The 18,526-nt window shown below is 45.0% G+C and overlaps 1 protein-coding gene across 1 annotated transcript; it reads right to left on the bottom strand.

Moving 5' to 3' along the window:
- Window positions 1–229: 229 nt before the first annotated feature.
- On the bottom strand, window positions 230–13,376 carry CRKL (CRK like proto-oncogene, adaptor protein). Its single transcript, XM_088477859.1, has 3 exons — window positions 12,795–13,376; window positions 10,102–10,567; window positions 230–2,562 (listed from the first exon to the last, which is right to left on the bottom strand). The coding sequence occupies exons 1-3, from the start codon at window positions 13,103–13,105 to the stop codon at window positions 2,428–2,430; spliced, it is 912 nt and encodes a 303-aa protein (XP_088333985.1). The 5' UTR covers window positions 13,106–13,376; the 3' UTR covers window positions 230–2,427.
- Between the last annotated feature and the right edge of the window lie 5,150 nt (window positions 13,377–18,526).

The raw sequence follows: 18,526 nt of genomic DNA on the forward strand, positions 1-18,526 counted from the left end.
GAAATATGTGTCATTCCAATTTGCCTCAAAACTAGAGATCATCCAATACATTGCTTCATGTGTACCCGGGCCTAACAGTCTGAACAATGCAATGTTACGGAGAGCTTTCACCATTACATTTCAGCTGTGGTTCCCTGCAATCAGATTATCCACTTCAATTATTGTATTTATCTATAGTTGTTCTACAAAATATAAACATTTATTTTAAACAGAATGAAGACACATGGTGTATTCTAAGAATATAAGTAATTTAATACTGTTAATTTTACAGCACAAAAAAATAAAACTCAAAGCTATGATTTTCTCCCCTCTTCAAAAACAAAAATCAGGTTAAAAAGCATACACCTACAAGTATTGTGTATTCTATGTAACCTATTGAGTCACACGTCCCCCCTACAAGAGAAAGCAATCATGTAGGCTGGCCCTCCGAAAGTTACAGAGAAAACATCAAGTGGGAACAAAAATGCGTTTTATGAAGTGAGCATCAATGTTTTCAAAACAGTTAAAAATGTTAATTACACTGAATCGCAAAACATAAATCCCTCCCAAAAAAGGTAAATACAATATAAAATTACAATTTACAAGCAAACAAAATGGCACAAATGCATTTCTTCCTCCCTTTATAAAAATTAAATAAAACATTGCCCTCATTAGCAAGTGTCCCAAATGAGATTCCCTTTCAACATTTGAGAGATTCGTAAACATCCAATTGGATCAAAAAGTGAATTTGCAAAGCATGGCTAAAGCAGCGATCACACACTTAGACCGAAAGCTTCCAGAGCCAAAAACAAAAAAGCAGCGAATCGAGGGAGAGCACCTGTCAAACTGGGCTGGGTTAAAAATGACAGGGGTATTAAAATTAGGCAGTAAACAGAGAATCCGATTTGGTTTTCAAAAGGAGATGTAGGGGATACCAACTGTATGAGAAGCCTGAAAATGTATTTCAGACCTCTTAATATCTGGAGTCAAGGCAATTTTACTTTGCATAGTCATTTGCACCATTTCAAGAAAAGTGGGCAAAACAAACAGGAGATGGAAATAAGGAGCTGGCTCGTTGTGTGAGAATTGGTTTCCTCTTCTTGTGCTATTTTACTGCATAAGAAATCAAAAGCCCAACAAAAAAGTTTTATGAATGCAGCTGGGATTACTGAAATACTGGACCACAAGAAAGAAAAAAAAAAAAAGAAAAAAATTATGGGGGACGATTCAATTGTTTTGGGTGCCGCGATAATTAATGTATGCCCAATGTAGCAATTAAATTTTTTTGGGACGCCCATTAATTACTGCTCGTCGCGGCCAATGAGACTGGGTTTAGCATCTTATAGCAGCTAAACTGTCTAACGCTCTGGTTTGGGCGCTCAAACCACAGACCTCACGCACATTACTGCTCACCTCCTCAGGGAGAGGGGGGGGAAAGAGAGAGTGTAGAAATGCCGGCACCTGTTCGCGCCCGAACAGAGCAACAATTTAATTGCCCCGTTGGGCAATAGGCACTGACAGCTCCTGGAACTTACAACTATGTTGCCCCCTATATGTTGTTAAGATAAAGTGGTTTCACAGCTACTCAAATGATAGACATTCTGCAACAGTACAGATTAAGGGGTCAGATTTATATTTATTTTAACTGTAACCAAAAGTTTAAAAAGACAATATTCAGGGAATCTCCAGGAGCTCTATGTGCTGAACATCTCACAGAACAACTCTATAATGGCACCAAGGAGAGAATAAAACATACTGCAGCATAGTGGAGTATTACATGTCAATCCATTCATTGTATGAAGGCCAGGCACCGAACTCTGCATTTGAAAGAAGATATCAAATTCCTGTGTAGAACAATAATTAACAGGATTTGCGGTATAAATAAAGGCCTCAGTTTAACTGACTACCACACAAGTTCTTCCCACAAGTAATAGGGATTTCATAGTGTACAACAGTTGGGTGCAATAGACAATCTATCCATATTCAGAAACAACTGAAGTGGGGTAACTTCTCAACACAGCTTTGCAGCCATGTTTTAAGTCATTGTACTAATGTCCTCATTAATCCTTTAGGCATGATTTAAATTTGTTCAAGAGGGAACAGCCCTCCAACCACTCCCCCCACTCAAAAAAACAAAAAACACAAAAATATCAGAAGCCTCAGATTCCACCAGACATTGTTCTCCACAGTAATGCAGGATTAGCAGCTGGCAATACAGCACAGATAAGCAAGTTTGTTCAGACCTTTGAACACATGGTAAGCAGCACTTTGCATTATGGACAGACACAGCTATGTTACATGCTTCAGTAGGTGAACATTGCAGTGTGTTATTTTCAGAAGTGTCAAATAACCAGGCTGCTGAAAGATTGAGTGGAACTATATGCCAAGCTTCAGAGGATCTGGCAGGAGGGAGGGTGAATTAAGCAGAACCAAACGGAGATTAAAAAGTCACTCGTTATCATCTGGATTCTGGGGGTCGATGATTTTCACATGTGTAAAGGGGAAAAGCCCTTTTCGCCCATTCACTTCTCCTTCCCACTGCCCGTTAATATTCAGCCGAGTCACTTTCACCAGGTCACCCACCTATAAATAAAGAAGAAACATTATCAGGTATAAAATGACAGCTACCGAAGGGCAATTTAGTATGTAGAACCAGATTATGACTATCTCTATGTGATTCTCTATGTGGAGAATCTCATACTACAAATACATCCATTGCAGTCCCAAAAAGCAGGAACTATTTAGAAAGTGTCCATGGTGGTCCATGAATATATTCTTTTTACCAGGATACCCAGTATATCCATAACAATATGGTGTTACCAAAATGCTACAATTTCGTAATTTAATAGCTGCATCCCACTGCAGGACCAATGGGAAAAATGTTCTGTTTGGTTGCCGGTTACCAGCAGTCAGAAGACCACAAACATGCTGATAGTGATCTGGCAAAATGCTCAGCACTATGCAGAGCATCTATTGCTCCCACAGGAATGCCCAGATATGCTCCAGCCACCAAAACAGCATATTTTCTCAAAACGCAAGGATGTGCAAGCTGTCAGGACGGATTCAGTATGATTTACATGTGGCCGGCGGTTCAAATCCCGGCAGCCCGACACAGGTGGAAATCCCGAACTTTGGTAGGCAAGTATAAACTAACCTATTCTACCCCCTAACCATCCCTTGGGGGGGAGGTTAGGGTTAGGCACCCCTAAGTGCCTAATCCTAACACCCACCTTCCCCACCGCCTAAACCCAAGTCCCCCAGGGGGGTGCCTAACCCTAACCTACCCCCAGGTGTGCATAACCCTAACCTCCTGGGGGGGGGGGGTGCCTAACCCTAACCTCCCCAGGGGTAGGCCTAACCCTAACCACCCCTTCCCCTAGCCTGACCCTAACCTCCTGGGCGGTGCCTACCCCTAAGTCCCCCCCAGGAGCCCTAAACCTAACCCTCCCCCAAGCAGCTATCCGCACCCGGCATCCCTTCGATCGGGATGCCTGGCGCTGGTCTACAGGCGTAGGTCAAATAACAGGCGTCGAGATTTCGACGCCTGTCGTTTAACCCTTGCCGGGATTTAGCAGTCGGGAACCTGTCTGAATTTGAGCCCTAGCCTTACTGATTTATAGCCTAGAGCAGTAGTTTCCAAACTTTTCCTGAATGACAGCGCACTACAGTATCACCATTTTATACCACAACAAGCCAAAGTTTCAAAATGAGAAATTTATCAAAAAATAGTAAAAGTAAAATTGTGCTTACATGTTATCCCTAGGTCAGTTATGTGGTGGTGGAAAGGGTTGCACTTCTGTTAACCACATATTTTACATTTAGCATCCACCAGCTCTGTTTTGTTTCCCATCACATGGACCATAAATAATTTGATTTGGTTCTGGACCACCAACCAATGGCACCCCTGCAAGTGCCCCACGACACCCAGTAAGGGAACCACTGGCCTAGAGTACAAATAATGCTACTCTATTAGCTGGATATAAACAAATTGAATACATCTTAAAAAATGTTTGGTAAAATAAAACACAAATTAACCACCAGCTTTATTAATAACACCTTAAAAAAAAAATTACTATTTGTATGTACATGTACTGTTTTTCTACAGTGCTGGAAGCAGTGACGCCTGGGGACAAATACTACGTGTTCACACTCACTCCAAGCAAGGCAATGAGTGTAGCCTAATGTTATATCGTTCAGCAAAAGCCGCATCAAATCCGCCACAAAGGTGGACAAATGAAAGAATTCAAGAGCCAGTCATGTAAGTGTAGGAGTCTGCAGGCTCTTGTAAGGGACCAAAGACCAAGAAAGATGACATCCAGAAAGATTTTATTTATTATGTGTAAGTGCAATTGTAAAAAAGGTACCACTCACTATATAAGGGACTGCTAGCAAAATGGTCCATGCTGCACTCTTAAATAGAAAATGAGACAAAACTAATTTCCACTGAGCCACAACCTGGGTTATCACAGCAATAACCTGGGTTTTAGCAGCAATAACCTGGGTTTTAGCAGCAGTGGAAAAGGGTCCAATAAAAAAAAAAAAAAAACCCGGGTCAAGTGACCTGGGAATCCGAACCAGGAAGCGAACAGCGTTGGCCACGGGTAGGACCCTGGTTAATGGGCAGTGCAAACAGGTAACTCGGGCTCAGATTACAGCATGGGGATTGGTTAAATAAAAAAAAAAATGAACGGTGTCTGTGACAACTGTCACCGGGGAGTGAGAGATTACAACCTCCCTGTATGGTCAGGACTGTTCTGGTTTTGCGCCATCCCCGGTTCATACAGAGACTAATCTTCCCCTGCCCGACTCTCCGGTGACTTCTGTGACAGACACCCTCCCAGACGGGACATCCCTTCCCCCAGCTGCAGGTCACCGGTCCTGTCCTTCATTCCGGTTTTGACCCAATCCTGGGGAGTTCTGGATTTCTCATCGCTTTGCCAACAGAAGATGTGCAGTGTAAACGACACGAAGTGGGAACAGGGTCTGTCCCAGATTGGAACAGTGACCCAAATCCCGGGTCGTTCCTGGGATCTCAGTGGAAAAGGGGTACAGGGTATAAGTAGGGAAAACCAAATCTGATGCATAGGCTCAGGATATGACAGAAACTAATCTTATGTTAATAGATTGCAGAAAGATCAGTTCTCTTACTGATAGAACATACCACCATCCTGTATGCATGCTTACAATGCTAGAATTTAAAATTGCAATCTAAAGTGTATTAAAACTACAAAGTTTGATACAAAACATTTTCTACAATTATAAAATGTACTTCTACAAGCACAACAGGTACGCCCATATACCTATATGTCAGATTACAGTAGGCGGTGCATTAATACATATATTTGTCCCAATAAATACTACAGTAATTACATTAGAACCTAGAGTTTATACAGAAAGTTACACATACATCACCTGTAACATATTTATTTTTCAAACTAAACTATATTATTTGTCCTAGATTCATTTTTCTGCAGTTATATAAAGTAGATGTCAGAGGACACCCTTCAATAGGAGAATATCTATGTACCTTGGGAAAATGATGCACATGCAGGTCCCAACTAGTTGGTCTCTGCATAACTGGAAATATTTGCTATTGTCAGACGCATGAATCGCAATCCGCCCATAGGAAACTTGCAGGTAGCTTGCTGTGATCTGTTGTCCATTGGTTATTACTGGAATCCATGGCCTCAGGGTGGGAAAACTGAGTCAGAGGAAAGTTTGCGCGCTCAGGTGGGACGGAGGGATGTGTGGATGTTGTGAGTCAATGGCACACGACTTTGCCATGTGTCATTTCCTCCTCTTACTGATAAATCCATGGACTTCTGTACACACTGACTCACTGCCAAGCTGCTCTGTCTGATAACCGAAAGCGCTCTCCTGCTGGCTCTGTACTCGGAGAGCACATTTACTACTTCTGTCAGAAGGGTGGTGAAAGGAAATGAACACACCAAAGCTACTAGTGTTTCAGTAGGTTTGATGTCATTTATGAATGTACATACAAACCTTATTATTGCTTTACTGCCAAAAGTAAGACAAAAAATACTGAGTGAATGGACTAGTTCTTTTTGTATGCATTTTATACTTTCAATAATCCAAAAACAAAACTTTCTCCATAGACAAATAAGGATGTTAAATCTGACCCAGCAGTGGACATACCCAAGGGCAGACAGTGGCAGACTATCCCAAGGGCGGTTTAGATGTTTTTTTCAATCCTAGTAAAAATATATAATAAGTACATACATGTAGGATTCATTTGTATTATGCATTTTTGCTACACTTAACACATAAATTAAGATGAATTCTAAAAGGGAAAATTAAATTGTTAATTGGGCGTCAAAAAGAGCAATTCTATTGTTGCACCGATCGGGCATGAGTGCAGCAGGAGCCCATTACTTATCGTGCACAAATGTACCAAGTTTAGTCACGTAAACCCATCTAAAGTTATGGTTAGGGAGCCCAAACGGCTACCCAACAGCTGGACTTTTTGTGAATATATGCTCACCACCAGGGACGTGCAGTCAGGGGAGACAGAGCCTCCCCTGTCATACTCCTGAGATTTGATCTAAAAATGATTAGAATACTACAAATTAGATATGTATAACTTAAACATCTTTGTTTATTGTAATAATGGTTATAGTTAACACTCACAAGCTTTGTGGAGCTTCCTGGGACTGCAGGGAGACAGGAGATAAGGCACCAACAGCTCAGTCTCGTTACTATATAGTCAGGCACTGCTTGCAGAGCTGGGGGGCGGGGCCACAAAGGGCAGTAAGCTGCGCAGAAAGATACAATAGAGGCATGCCTCAGAGTAAGGGGCATGTGCCTTGAGCACTGATGGACACTATGAATGTGTCAAGTGACCAGGAACTGCCCTGCAGTGTTTAGAGATCGAAGCTGCCAGCAGCAGCAAGAGAAGACCGTGATGCAGGTAGAAGAATCAATGGACACTGAAGCTTAGTGCAGTTGAGGGGAGATTTAAAGTGAGTAGGTGGTGAGAAAGGCTCCCAGCACTCAGACCCATCTCCATGTACACCTCCCCAGCCATTGACCTCACCGCACGTCACTGCTCACCACCCCGGGAGGGTGCGAGCAGAAGTCTGGGCACCAGCTGTACTTGCGTCCGACTGGAGAACCAATTGAAGTGCTCCGTCTGGCACCCATTACGAATGGGTAAGCAATAAACAATTGAATACTGATGTAAAAGCACCACCATGACACAAGTATTAGCACTAATGATTATGGGAACACTAGGAACAATGTTAAATAGTGTTGAGAGCGATTCACATATTTAAAAATGTGTAAATGCATTTAAAAGATGTCAGTAGCTATGTAGTTTAAGTGTGATTAAGGCTGGTACAGCAAGAACATATAGGTACCCATTACCACAAAGACTTAAAGACTAACAAACATACTTCAGCTGTAGTCTACAGGCCCCCAAACACAGGGCGATTTTTCACATGATATGGCCATTTTCAACTGATCGTAAGGACCAATTGTGTAAAAAATTGCATTTTCTAGACGATTACGATGCGCATCCCCGCAATGTTGGGCATCGTAGATCAGATGGTTTTGCAGAAGGATTTCAACAGATCAGTACAATGGGCAGCACAGACGGTGTAATGGTTAGCATTACTGCCTCACAGCACTGAGGTTGCGTGTTCGATTCCCACCACGGCCCTAACTGTGTGGAGTTTGTATATTCTCCCTGTGCTTGCGTGGGTTTCCTCCAGGTACTCCGGTTTCCTCCCACACTTCAAAAATATACTGGTAGGTTAATTGACTCCCAACAAAATTAACCCTAGTGTGTGAGCATGCGGTAGGGAACATAGATTGTAAGCTCCACTGGGACAGGGACAGATGTTCTCTGATATTCTCTGTAAAGCGCTGCGGAATGTGTGTGCGCTATATAAATAACTGGTAATAAAATAAATGTGACAAATCTTAATACATCGTATCGTATAGAATGTCAAGTGAAGAATTTTTCAAGGTAATCGTATGAGAGTTCGGATACAAATCACCCCATGTATGGGCAGCTTTACAGGCTCAATGTGCTGTACACAATGTTGGGAGTGAAACATTTAGGAAGTATTCAATTAGCGGTGACAGCGCTAACTGAATATTTATCCTTGCACTCCATAGAAGTGAGCAGAAAAACGTGCAGTGTTGTGTTATCGTAATTAGCAGTTATGTAAGCAGCTCCACACTGCCGCTATTTGAATACCCCCCTTCATGTTAATAAGAAAAACTTGACCTAAGATGCTTGCTGAAAAGTATACTGGGATTGAATTAAAAATAATAAAAAAAAAGATTTGGGATTTGAGAAGTTCATGTAGAACAACCCGACCTACTTGAGAGCATTCCAAACATTTTTCCAGGCAGTAACCTAATTAGAATAACCCTGGGAGGCTTGTGTGACTACGTTGTACTAATTGACACTTGATAAAATAAGACTGTATAGACCTACTTACAGAGATGTGAATAAGTGAAAAACAGTACATGAAAACGGTTTTGTAAAAAAAAGAAAAAAAGGTACATGTGTACTTTACGGACTCATTGCAGAGAACCCAATGAATGTTTTAAATGGTATTTGTGTACTTTACGTACACAAGTACCGAAAATTGTCCCCACCTAAAGAAGAAACTTGTCCGCTCACCACACTTCGGGCTCAGTGGCTCGCTACAAGGTTATATTCCCCCTCCATGCCCACTTGGATGGTACGGAATGACGCTGGACACTGGGGGCGGAATTCAATTGATTTCGCGGCCCGCATCTCCCGTCTAAAGTGACAGGAGATCGCGGGCCGCTATTCAATTGTGCCAGCGTTTCACGCTGATCGCACCCAAAGTGGTCGGGTTTAGCCGCGTAAAACGGCTAACCCCGACCAAAGTGCTGGGCGCGATCGCGAAAAGTGCCGTTTGGGTGCCCAAACAGGACACTTTTCGCCCATTTCAGCCCACACCCCTCTGGGGCTGCGAGCTGAAATTGAGCCCTAGCAGCTGATCGCACCCGACAGGAGCAACAATAGAATAGCTCCGTCGGGTGCGAAGGGGGGATCAATCAATTGAATTCCGCCCTGGGAATGACGCTGGACACTGGCTGAAGACGTCAGTGTCCTCTCCGTGAAGGGGATTTAGACATTACCATGATTAATAATAATAATAATAATAATGTGTAGGACACTTGTATTCTCTCTGCAATGAGTCCGTAAAGTACACAAGTACCAAAAACAAAATAAAATATGAGCAAGGTAGAAAAAAAAAAAAAAAAAACTCATCCAAATGCCTAAGCAAGGTGAAATAACACCAAACCTAACCAATAATTCTACATTCTATGGCAGAGGTTCCCAAACTCCACCATTACAGTCCAGGTTTTAAGGATATCTATACTTGAGCACAGGTGACTTAATACCTCAGTCAATTTGATTAAACCATCTAGACTGAAGCATGGATATACTTAAAACATGGACTGTAATGGGGAAGTTTGGTCAACTCTGGTCTATGGGTATTCTTGTCAAGAAATTAGGAGATGGTGGTCTTTGGGAAAAAAGTTATACGTGTTCCCATAGTAAAAAGGCATTGTAGTGATCAGTGCTTTGCCAACAAATCTGAAACAATGTACATGACACAATGGGCGGAATTCAATTCTCTCCAGCCCCTATCGCGCCCGACAGAGCTATTCTATTCTTGCTCCTGTCGGGCGCGATCAGCTGCCAAGCGGTACATTTCAGCTCGCTGCCCCTGGGGGATGAGAGCTGAAATGTACGAAAAGTGACATGTTTGGGCGCCCAAACATCACTTTTCGCATTCGCGCCCAGCACTTTGGTCGGGTTTAGCTGCTTTACGCGGCTAAACCTGACCTCTATGGCCGCGATCAGCGTGAAATTCTGGCACAATTGAATAGCGGCCCGCGATCTCCTGTCACTTTAGACGGGAGATGCATGCCGCGAAAACAATTGAATTCCGCCCAATGACCAATATATCAAGAGCATATAAAAGCCATGTCAACTTCTTGCAATGGAGGTAAAAAGAAATGGGAGCGTGATGACGACACTTCTGCACAAGTACTCACAGCTAGTACAGGGGAGCAGCTGTTTCTTACACAATACAACTGCAAGTAACTTACCTCTAATGCAAGAGCGGTTTTATCATAAGCACATGGAACGCGTTTCTGTATAGCTTTAGCATAGACCGGTCCATTCTGCGTAGAAGGTAAGGGAGTGATCACTGCGCCAGGAGGGGTGGAAGAGACAGGTAGGGGGCTGGGAGTCTGAGGTTGAGCATAGGCATGTGCAGGTTCAGGTATACCATAGCTGTTTGAATTCCTGTTTCCTATTTTTCCATGAAGTGATAGCCGCGAAAGCTTCTCCACGTAAGGTACAGGGATCATACCAACACGACCGTCTCTGTTTCGGGCACTCCACCATTGTTCCTCTGGCTTTTCTATGATCATTAAAATTTCGCCTTTTTTAAAAGGAAGGTCCTCAGCGTCATTCCCAGGGAAGTCATACAGAGTCCGCACACATTCCAGGTTTTCCTCTGATGCAAGTACATTTGGGACAGAACCTGTCCCAACAGGTGGACTTGGATACCTATAAAAAGGAGGAAAAAAAATAAATAACATGATTGGCATGGCTTAAATGCAGACAAAGTAATGCAACAAAAAGTGACTTGCTGTGGTAACCATAGTTTAATGCCCAGCTTCAGATACGAGTAATCATGGCAGAGCCCCAGTGTAAATGGAATTAGGAAGAAAAATGTGCTTAAGTCTTATTATGGGAACTCGCATGCATTCAGTAGGTCTTTACCAAGAATGAGAACTATTTTGTGAATTCCATATAAAGTATTAACGCTCAGTTGAGTGCCTGTATAATGAGACAAATCCAAAGTAATCGCATTCAGTGAATGAGTTCAGCAAATAAGTACAGTATTTCCAAGGGCCAACTAATTAGATTAGATTAAGAGCAGCTAATTATAATGGCTTCTGATATATCCCAAATGTCCTCTTCATTCCCAATGCTGCTAAAAACTCTGTATACAACGACAATTCTACACATATATACCAGATGTGGTCCACAGCGCCGTACATAGATTATACAATACAAGCACATGATAAAAACAAACAAACAACAAAACAGTACAATACAGCAAGAACAAATAACACCAACTCTCAACACAGCTACAGAGCAAGGGGAATATTCAGTGTCAAATTAAACTTGTACATTAGCATGAGCACAGCTTAGGGTGCATAAACACAAGGACAATATAGGGCACATTGGAACAAATCGGGCATATTGTACAGTGTGTATGCCGAATATGCGCGCTCCAGCAGTCACATGCGATATTGTGTGATTGGCTGTGCAGTAGTAGTTGTTCCAGTAGTGGGAGGACAACATTGGCGGAATCTTGAATTGGAAAGTGAGATGTAACCAGTGTGGACGAAAGGCGACTGTCACTGGCTGACCGGTCTATATATGGAGATGTAGGGAGCAGTGAAGTTGGAGAGGGCTTTGTACATGAGGGTGAGGAGTTTGAAGATGATTTTGTAGGGGGGAGAAAATAAAGAACAGGGCTTGAAAGAGAGGGGAGACAGATGTTGAGTGGTGCGAGAGTAAGATAAGTCTAGCTGCAGCATTGAGTTCAGATTGAAAGAGTGAGAATAAGGTTGCAGTAGTCAAGATGAGAAATGATCAGTGAGTGAACAATAGTTTTCGTGGCATCCAAGGAAGAGTCTGATGCAAGCGGTGTTGCGGATCTGGAAACTACAGTATTGGGCAAACGATTGAATACTCTGCCCATGAACTATACAAGATTCACTATTCACCCTAGCATATATCCCAGCGTCATCTCCTCAGGACATATCATAAACAACTATGTTCCTAGGTACCTAAATTAGACTGCAACTCAAAAAGTTCAGTAAAAAGGTGCTTTAATAAATGAATGTTGTGGAGCGCAGTAAAGTTATCAGGTAGAGAGAATCTGTACACCTGAGTTACATAAACATTTTTCAAAACCAACTTGTATACTTTACAAACAGCTTTGTACTAGCTTATCAGATATTCCAGACACTTGATTTAAATTGATGTACAAACCACAAAGTTATCAGCAATAGATAATCAGCTTATTAGCATCATGGATAGCCAGGAATTTGGAACCAGCAAACTGAATCAGCAACTTTGTAAAGCTACAGAAAGCAGGGAAATAACATGACAGCAAGAAAAGCGTGAATTTGGCTGGGGAACAAATCAATGTCAAGTAGCACAGCGGCTAGGACCAATGAAACACAGAAGACTCAAGTTGACAAACTTGACTACGGTTTAAGCAATGGATAATAAAGCACATTCATATCTATGCGGGCTATACCCCACCTCAACACTTTGCCAAATTGAAACTTTAAAAGGCAAAGTAGTGATCAGGAATATATATATATATATATATATATATATATATACACACACACACACACACACACACACACACACACACACATATATACAATTTCAGCACATTCAACAGACAATATAACTAGCTCATTACTGGTTGTCAGCAGCAGACACGGCTCGATAGAAAAGCCCTGGAGGTAGCTCAGCCATATCGGAGATACCCAGATGCACAACCAGGCACCACCGGCTGCAGCTCTCACGGAAACCTCTGACATCTATAGCACAGCTCTGTGGTAACACACAGCAGTCAGCTCCTGTATAACTGCAGGTGAGCTGCACAGAGCACACACCGTCTCCTCCTGCAGCAGGTATCACGGATCTCCCTATAGCAGCTCCAGCTGGGAGCCGCACAGTCAGGTACACGCCGGCCGCTCACCTGGGTGCAGGCTCGATGAGGGTGGTGGTGTCCAGGTAGTGGATCTTGTAGAAGTCCAGCAGAGCCGGCAGGTTGTCGAACTCCTGGTCCCCGATCTTGAAGCGGCGGCCGGGCAGCGAGTTGATGATGTAGTGGGAGACCCGCGAGTTCTCTGACACGGACAGAACGTGATCCCCGGGGCAGGTGGACGAGTCCCGGACCAGGAAGACGCCGTGTCGCTGCCCCTGCAGCCGTGACTGGGCCTCATGCCGGGACACGGGGCCGAAGTACCAGCTCGAGCGGTCCGACGAGTCGAAACGGGCGGACGACATGGTGCGTGCAACCGCCAGGGACGATCGTATATAGCGGGTGTGAGCGGGATGGGGGGTGTCACGGGGCGGCGGGTCACTGGCGGGGGCCTGTCTGGACGGCTCTGGGTTCCATGGTGACAGCGGAGGCTGCAGGTCCCGTCAGGCCCGCGCGGTCTGTGTGCGACCCAACTTGTGTCCCCTCCCTGCGCTACTCTACGAGACTATAGTGCTGGGAGACAGGGAAGATGGCGGATAGACTGCGGGCTTTCACATACAGCAAACCGGATGCGCGTCACATCCAATAGGAGGCCGGCGCGTTATAGTGAGACCCGCCCCCTTCTCGAAGTGGGGCGTGCCTCTGCGTACTATTGGCCTTCGCTCCTGTCACTTAACATTGAACAGACGTGAACGCGCGTTTTCATACGGTCGTACAATCAGTCCCTTGGTGATTCAACCAATCAGGTGGGACCTCTGACTGACGTCAGTGAGCGCTCCTGTTCCGACCTATACTGCTTCATTGGACGCCAGTCCCTGCAGGGTGTGTTCTGATTGAGCTTCTGACGTCAGCAATACACATCGATTACATCACTGTATATATTTAGCTGGTCAGAGATAATCCTATAAAGGGGTTACAGTATTTTAAGTGCAGAAACTGTTCCCTAAAAGTTTTATATTTTCATTGTAATTATATTTTAGTTGGCACTCACTTTCATTTTGTATTACAATACTATAAAGAAAGATGTCAGAATATATGCAGTAAGTGCACTCAAATTGATGACAAAGTTAGGGCACACCTATTTCTTGCCCCAGCCAGTTGATGTTGCCATTGCTGGTGGGTTTTTTGGTTTCATATTATACCATTGGTAGACAATTATTCCTGCTAACGAGTAAACTGTTGAGGACTGCAATCAAAATAAATTGTATTTACAATACCTATCAATAAAATATGTGTAACACATGGAGGGCAGGAAAACAAGGAAAGAGAATAAGAGTACACTAAGCGCAGAATTCAATTGTTTCCAGCCTCCTTCGCGCCCAATGGAGCTATTCAATTGTTGCTCCTGTCAGGCGCGATCAGCTGCCAGCGCTCCATTGCAGCTCACAGCCCCAGGGGGGTGCAAGCTGAAATGGGCGAAAAGTGACCTGTTTGGGCGCCCAAACTGCACTTTTCACGATCGCCCCCAGCACTTTGGTCGGGTGAAGCTAAACACAACCACTTTGGGCGCGATCAGTGCGAAAAGCTATAACAATTGAATAGTGCTCCGTGATCTCCCGTCACTTTAGACGGGAGATCCGGACCGCAAAAGATATTTAATACCGCCCTAAGGGCCTTATGTATCAACGAGTCTTATCATTCACAACAAGTGATAAAATTTGTTTCGTATGATAAATAGTGCTCAAGCCAATCAGCTCCCAACTGTCATTTTTCAAACAGATGACACATTGGCTGGAGCACCACTGACGGTTAGCAACTACCAATGATTTGCAACTGCTTGTTGATGGTTTGGTCATTGATAACAGAGATCCAATGGTTCGATAGGCTCCCCCTACACTGTGAATAGATGCTGCGCATGGCATCTATTCTCCTGCTGCTTACCCGCTACTCTGCTATACAGAGCAGCGGCAACTTCCACCAACCTCCCCATGAGACACTGCAGACCGCTGGTCAGACATCGGGACAATCCCAGAAAAACTGTCCCATTGAATGTGGGGCAGTTGGGAGGTATGAGGCCCCAGATGTGGTCCACATAGCCCTGCCCCCTTCCCTGATTGGCCTCCAATCCAGCACCATTACGGTGCCATTGCGTCCTGTGCTGCACCCACCCACTGAGCGCCGCCCAAGCTGTCATGACTGAGCACCCCAAGGGGGGCGGAGATGCCTTTTCCGGAGCACAAGCCTGCAGCTCAGAGTGTCCACTAGATACTCTGAGGGGCAGAACAGATCCCACGGCACTGTGCGAGAAGAAATAATGAGGTAGATGTATGAAGCAATGAAAAACGAAAAGAAGTGTGCAAGTGGAGAAGTTGCCTATGGCAACCAATCAGATTTGAGGTTGTATTTATCAAGTACATTCTATAAAATAATAGGTAGGAGCTGATTGGTTGCCATGTGTAACTTCTCCACTGGCACACGTCTCCACTCTTTTCACTGCTTCATACATCTTCTCCAATGTCTCTACCCACACAGTGTGGGAGCTGGGAGCTGGAGCAGGGCACTGGTTGTAGCATAGGAGGAGTACGGCTGCTACCAATCACAGCGCATCCCACCCTGTGTGACTGGCCGCACCGTTCTCCTTCTGGCCTGCTCCAGCCACTGCCTACACTGTGATGGTTCACAGTCAATGGTTTCCTTCTATCCCAGTAAAACAGCGATGGCACCATCAATGATGGACTCTTTGATGGCCATCCCTAGAATACATGCAAAAGAAAGATGTGTTTTAGTTTGGCAAAACGGAGACTCCGCATAAGAGCAGACAAGACATGAATGTACAGAGACACAGGTCAACAAAAAGAAAACAAACAGGGCCAGTAGAAACCCCAAGGATGTAGCCACAGACACAGTGACCAAACAAATGGCACAAGAGAAGCAAACTGAACCCTTGAGGAGACAGGGCCTGATTCAGAGATGCATGCTAATGCAACCACAGCTGCAAATTTGTACTCAGCATCTCTGCAAAAATATGCATGTGTCACAGCCACCTGGATTTGTATCAAGACTTCTTTCGGCGGCTTAGCAAATCCAAGCGCACTGTTCAAAGATGCAGCATCGGTCACAGATAAGTCGATTACACAGACCTGCAAAGTTGGGGTAATTGAAAATTGTCTGCAATTTGATGACAGATTCTTATGGTTTTTGGCATGCTGATTTGAAATAGGACCATCACATTTCTCTATCATGCAAGGTTTTTTCACAAAGTGAATGCGAAGATATGGGGAAATAGTAAATTTTTGCTTGCAGATTGTAATGTTACCCTATCTTCAGTGCTCGAAGTGGAAATTTCGAGGTGGGGGTATGGAACTTTCAAACTCCAACCCCCCCCCCCCTTCATGTGTCGGCAGTGCACGTACTCACCGCACTGTCCCTGCAGCCTTAGTCACGCTGGGGATTGAAGATCAGGCTTACCTATGTGAGCTGCGCGCTGACGCCATCTAAGGAACAGTACTCGGTGGCTCCCAACCGAGTGGAGAGAGATGCTTCCTCGGACTGAGCGGCATTTTAAAGCCGGCACCCAATGAGAAGCTGCCACTTGGCAGCTTCTCATTGGCTGGCGGGCCGTGAGCCATGATTGGCTTGTGGCAGCCCCTTCTTTTAATCCGCGAACCAGGATTGGCTGGCGGCTGAAGCTAACTGATGTAAGTGTAGCTCGTGGCTGCCTCCATCCCAGCGCCGTCATCGAGATGTGTCCCCAGCGGGACACATCTCCATGCAATGCCGCTGCTGTTCCAGCGTTGGGATCCCATATACGATCCCAATGCTGGTACCTTTTTTACCGCCCCACTTCGAGCACTGCCTATCTTCATGATGGAATCGGTATGTAATACCGACAGACGGGATCAAGGCAGTCAGAATCTCGACGCCTGGATCCCAACTGGGTTAACATACCAACACTTGGTGGCAGGGCCGGATTAAGGTCTGTGGGGGCCCCTGGGCAACAAACTTGTGGGTCCCCTATATACCACCATTCCAGTCACCATAGGAACATTTTTCTTTCTATTCACCTCAATGCCCCCAGTAGTAATGCCCCTCTTGCAATGCCCACTGTAGTAGTGCCCCTTATGCAGTGCCCCCAGTAGTGGTCCCCCCTGTAGTAATGCCCCTTATGCAGTGCCCCCAAAAGTGGTCCCCCCTATGCAGTGCCCACTGTAGTAGTCCCCCCTATGCAGTGCCCCCTGTATTAATGCCCCTTATATAATGCCCCCAGTAGTGCCCCCCCTATGCAGTGGCCCTTATATAGTCACCCCTATGCATTGCCCCCAATAGTAGCCCCCCCTATACAGTGCCCCCATGAAGCGGCCCCCCCTATGCAGTGCCAGTGCCCCTTATACACACAAAAAATAAACCACCACTTACCTGAACCCCCGCTCCTGACGCGATCTCCGCTGTCTGCTCCGAGTCCTGGCTCTTCTCCTGCACTATGGGAGAGACATCATGACATCTCTCCCATCACCCGCTGCGGGGGGAGCCGGAAGGCGGAGCTCATGAGTGAGCTCTAGCGGGCTCCCTCTGTTGACGCCGCAGCCAATGAGAGACTGTCTGGCTGCTACAACAAACACACAGCTGTCGCTGGCAGCTGTATGTTTGTATAAATGTCCGTGTAATGTGGACTATGCTCACTGCGGTCTACACTACACTAGCGGCAGGTGCAAACAGCGGACCCTTGTGCAAGCCACCGGCTGCACAGCTGCTAGTGGGGGCCCCTCCGTGTGTGGGGGCCCAGGGACCACCGCCCCTGTCGCCCTCCCTTTAATCCGGCCCTGCTTGTTGGTCGGTATGCTAACCCTCCCCCTCTCTCTACCCTAACTCTCTCTCACTGGTGCCTGAACCTAACCTCCCCCTGTAGTGCCTAACCCTAACCCTCCCCCCTTAGTGTCTAACCCTAACCCTCCCCCTAGTGCCTAACCCCTAAACCTAACCCTCCCCCCACCCTGCTACTTACCTTCGGCATCCTGGCAGTCGGGATGCCTGCGCCAAGATTCTGACCGGCATCAGTATTCTGGCGCCAGTAAGGTAAACGCCATCATCTAGACCGCCGGGATGCCGAATGCATACCCTTCATGATGGCTCATGGCACCTATTATAATCACTGAATAGCCAACCCCACCGCTTCCCATATTATCCCTCTTTGTTCTTAGAATGCTCCTTCAAAACTTGATCAAATTAGAATATACATTTTTTTTCTCAAAGCGCTATAATTAAATATTTATGTTAAAGCTGAATACATTAATTCTGGCAATACTGAAAATGAAAATTTGAGTTTGCGGTAAAATGGTACGTGATGGACTTTATTTTGTATGTTTTCTGAGAGCAGCACCCAAAAACCTATAAAAATCAGCTATTTGTTTTCAGACAAGTTTTCCATTACAGGCTTATGTTATTGGCCTTCTGAGTAATCCTCACGGTGAGCGACAACGAAAATGTAAATTGAAGCATGCGCAGTGCAACTCATATGCATGCGCAGATTTAAATCGCTCGAGTGCGTAAACATTTCCATTGCGTCCATCTCTGAATCAATATGGGTGAGGCAAGCAGGGCTTTACGAGCACATTACGATTTTCCATATTTCCAATCTCCTGCATATCAGCATACACCCACTCCCATTTGTAAATACCCACCACACCATATTACTCCTTCGCTCACAGTGTAATACACAGCGGAGACAAATGAACGGCTTCTTTATCAGTGGCCATCCCAATAGAAGCACATGCTGGAAGCTACATGAG

Source organism: Taudactylus pleione, unplaced genomic scaffold (assembly GCF_031769625.1).
Source record: "Taudactylus pleione unplaced genomic scaffold, aTauple2 ptg000205l, whole genome shotgun sequence".
NCBI classification, from domain to species: domain Eukaryota; kingdom Metazoa; phylum Chordata; class Amphibia; order Anura; family Myobatrachidae; genus Taudactylus; species Taudactylus pleione.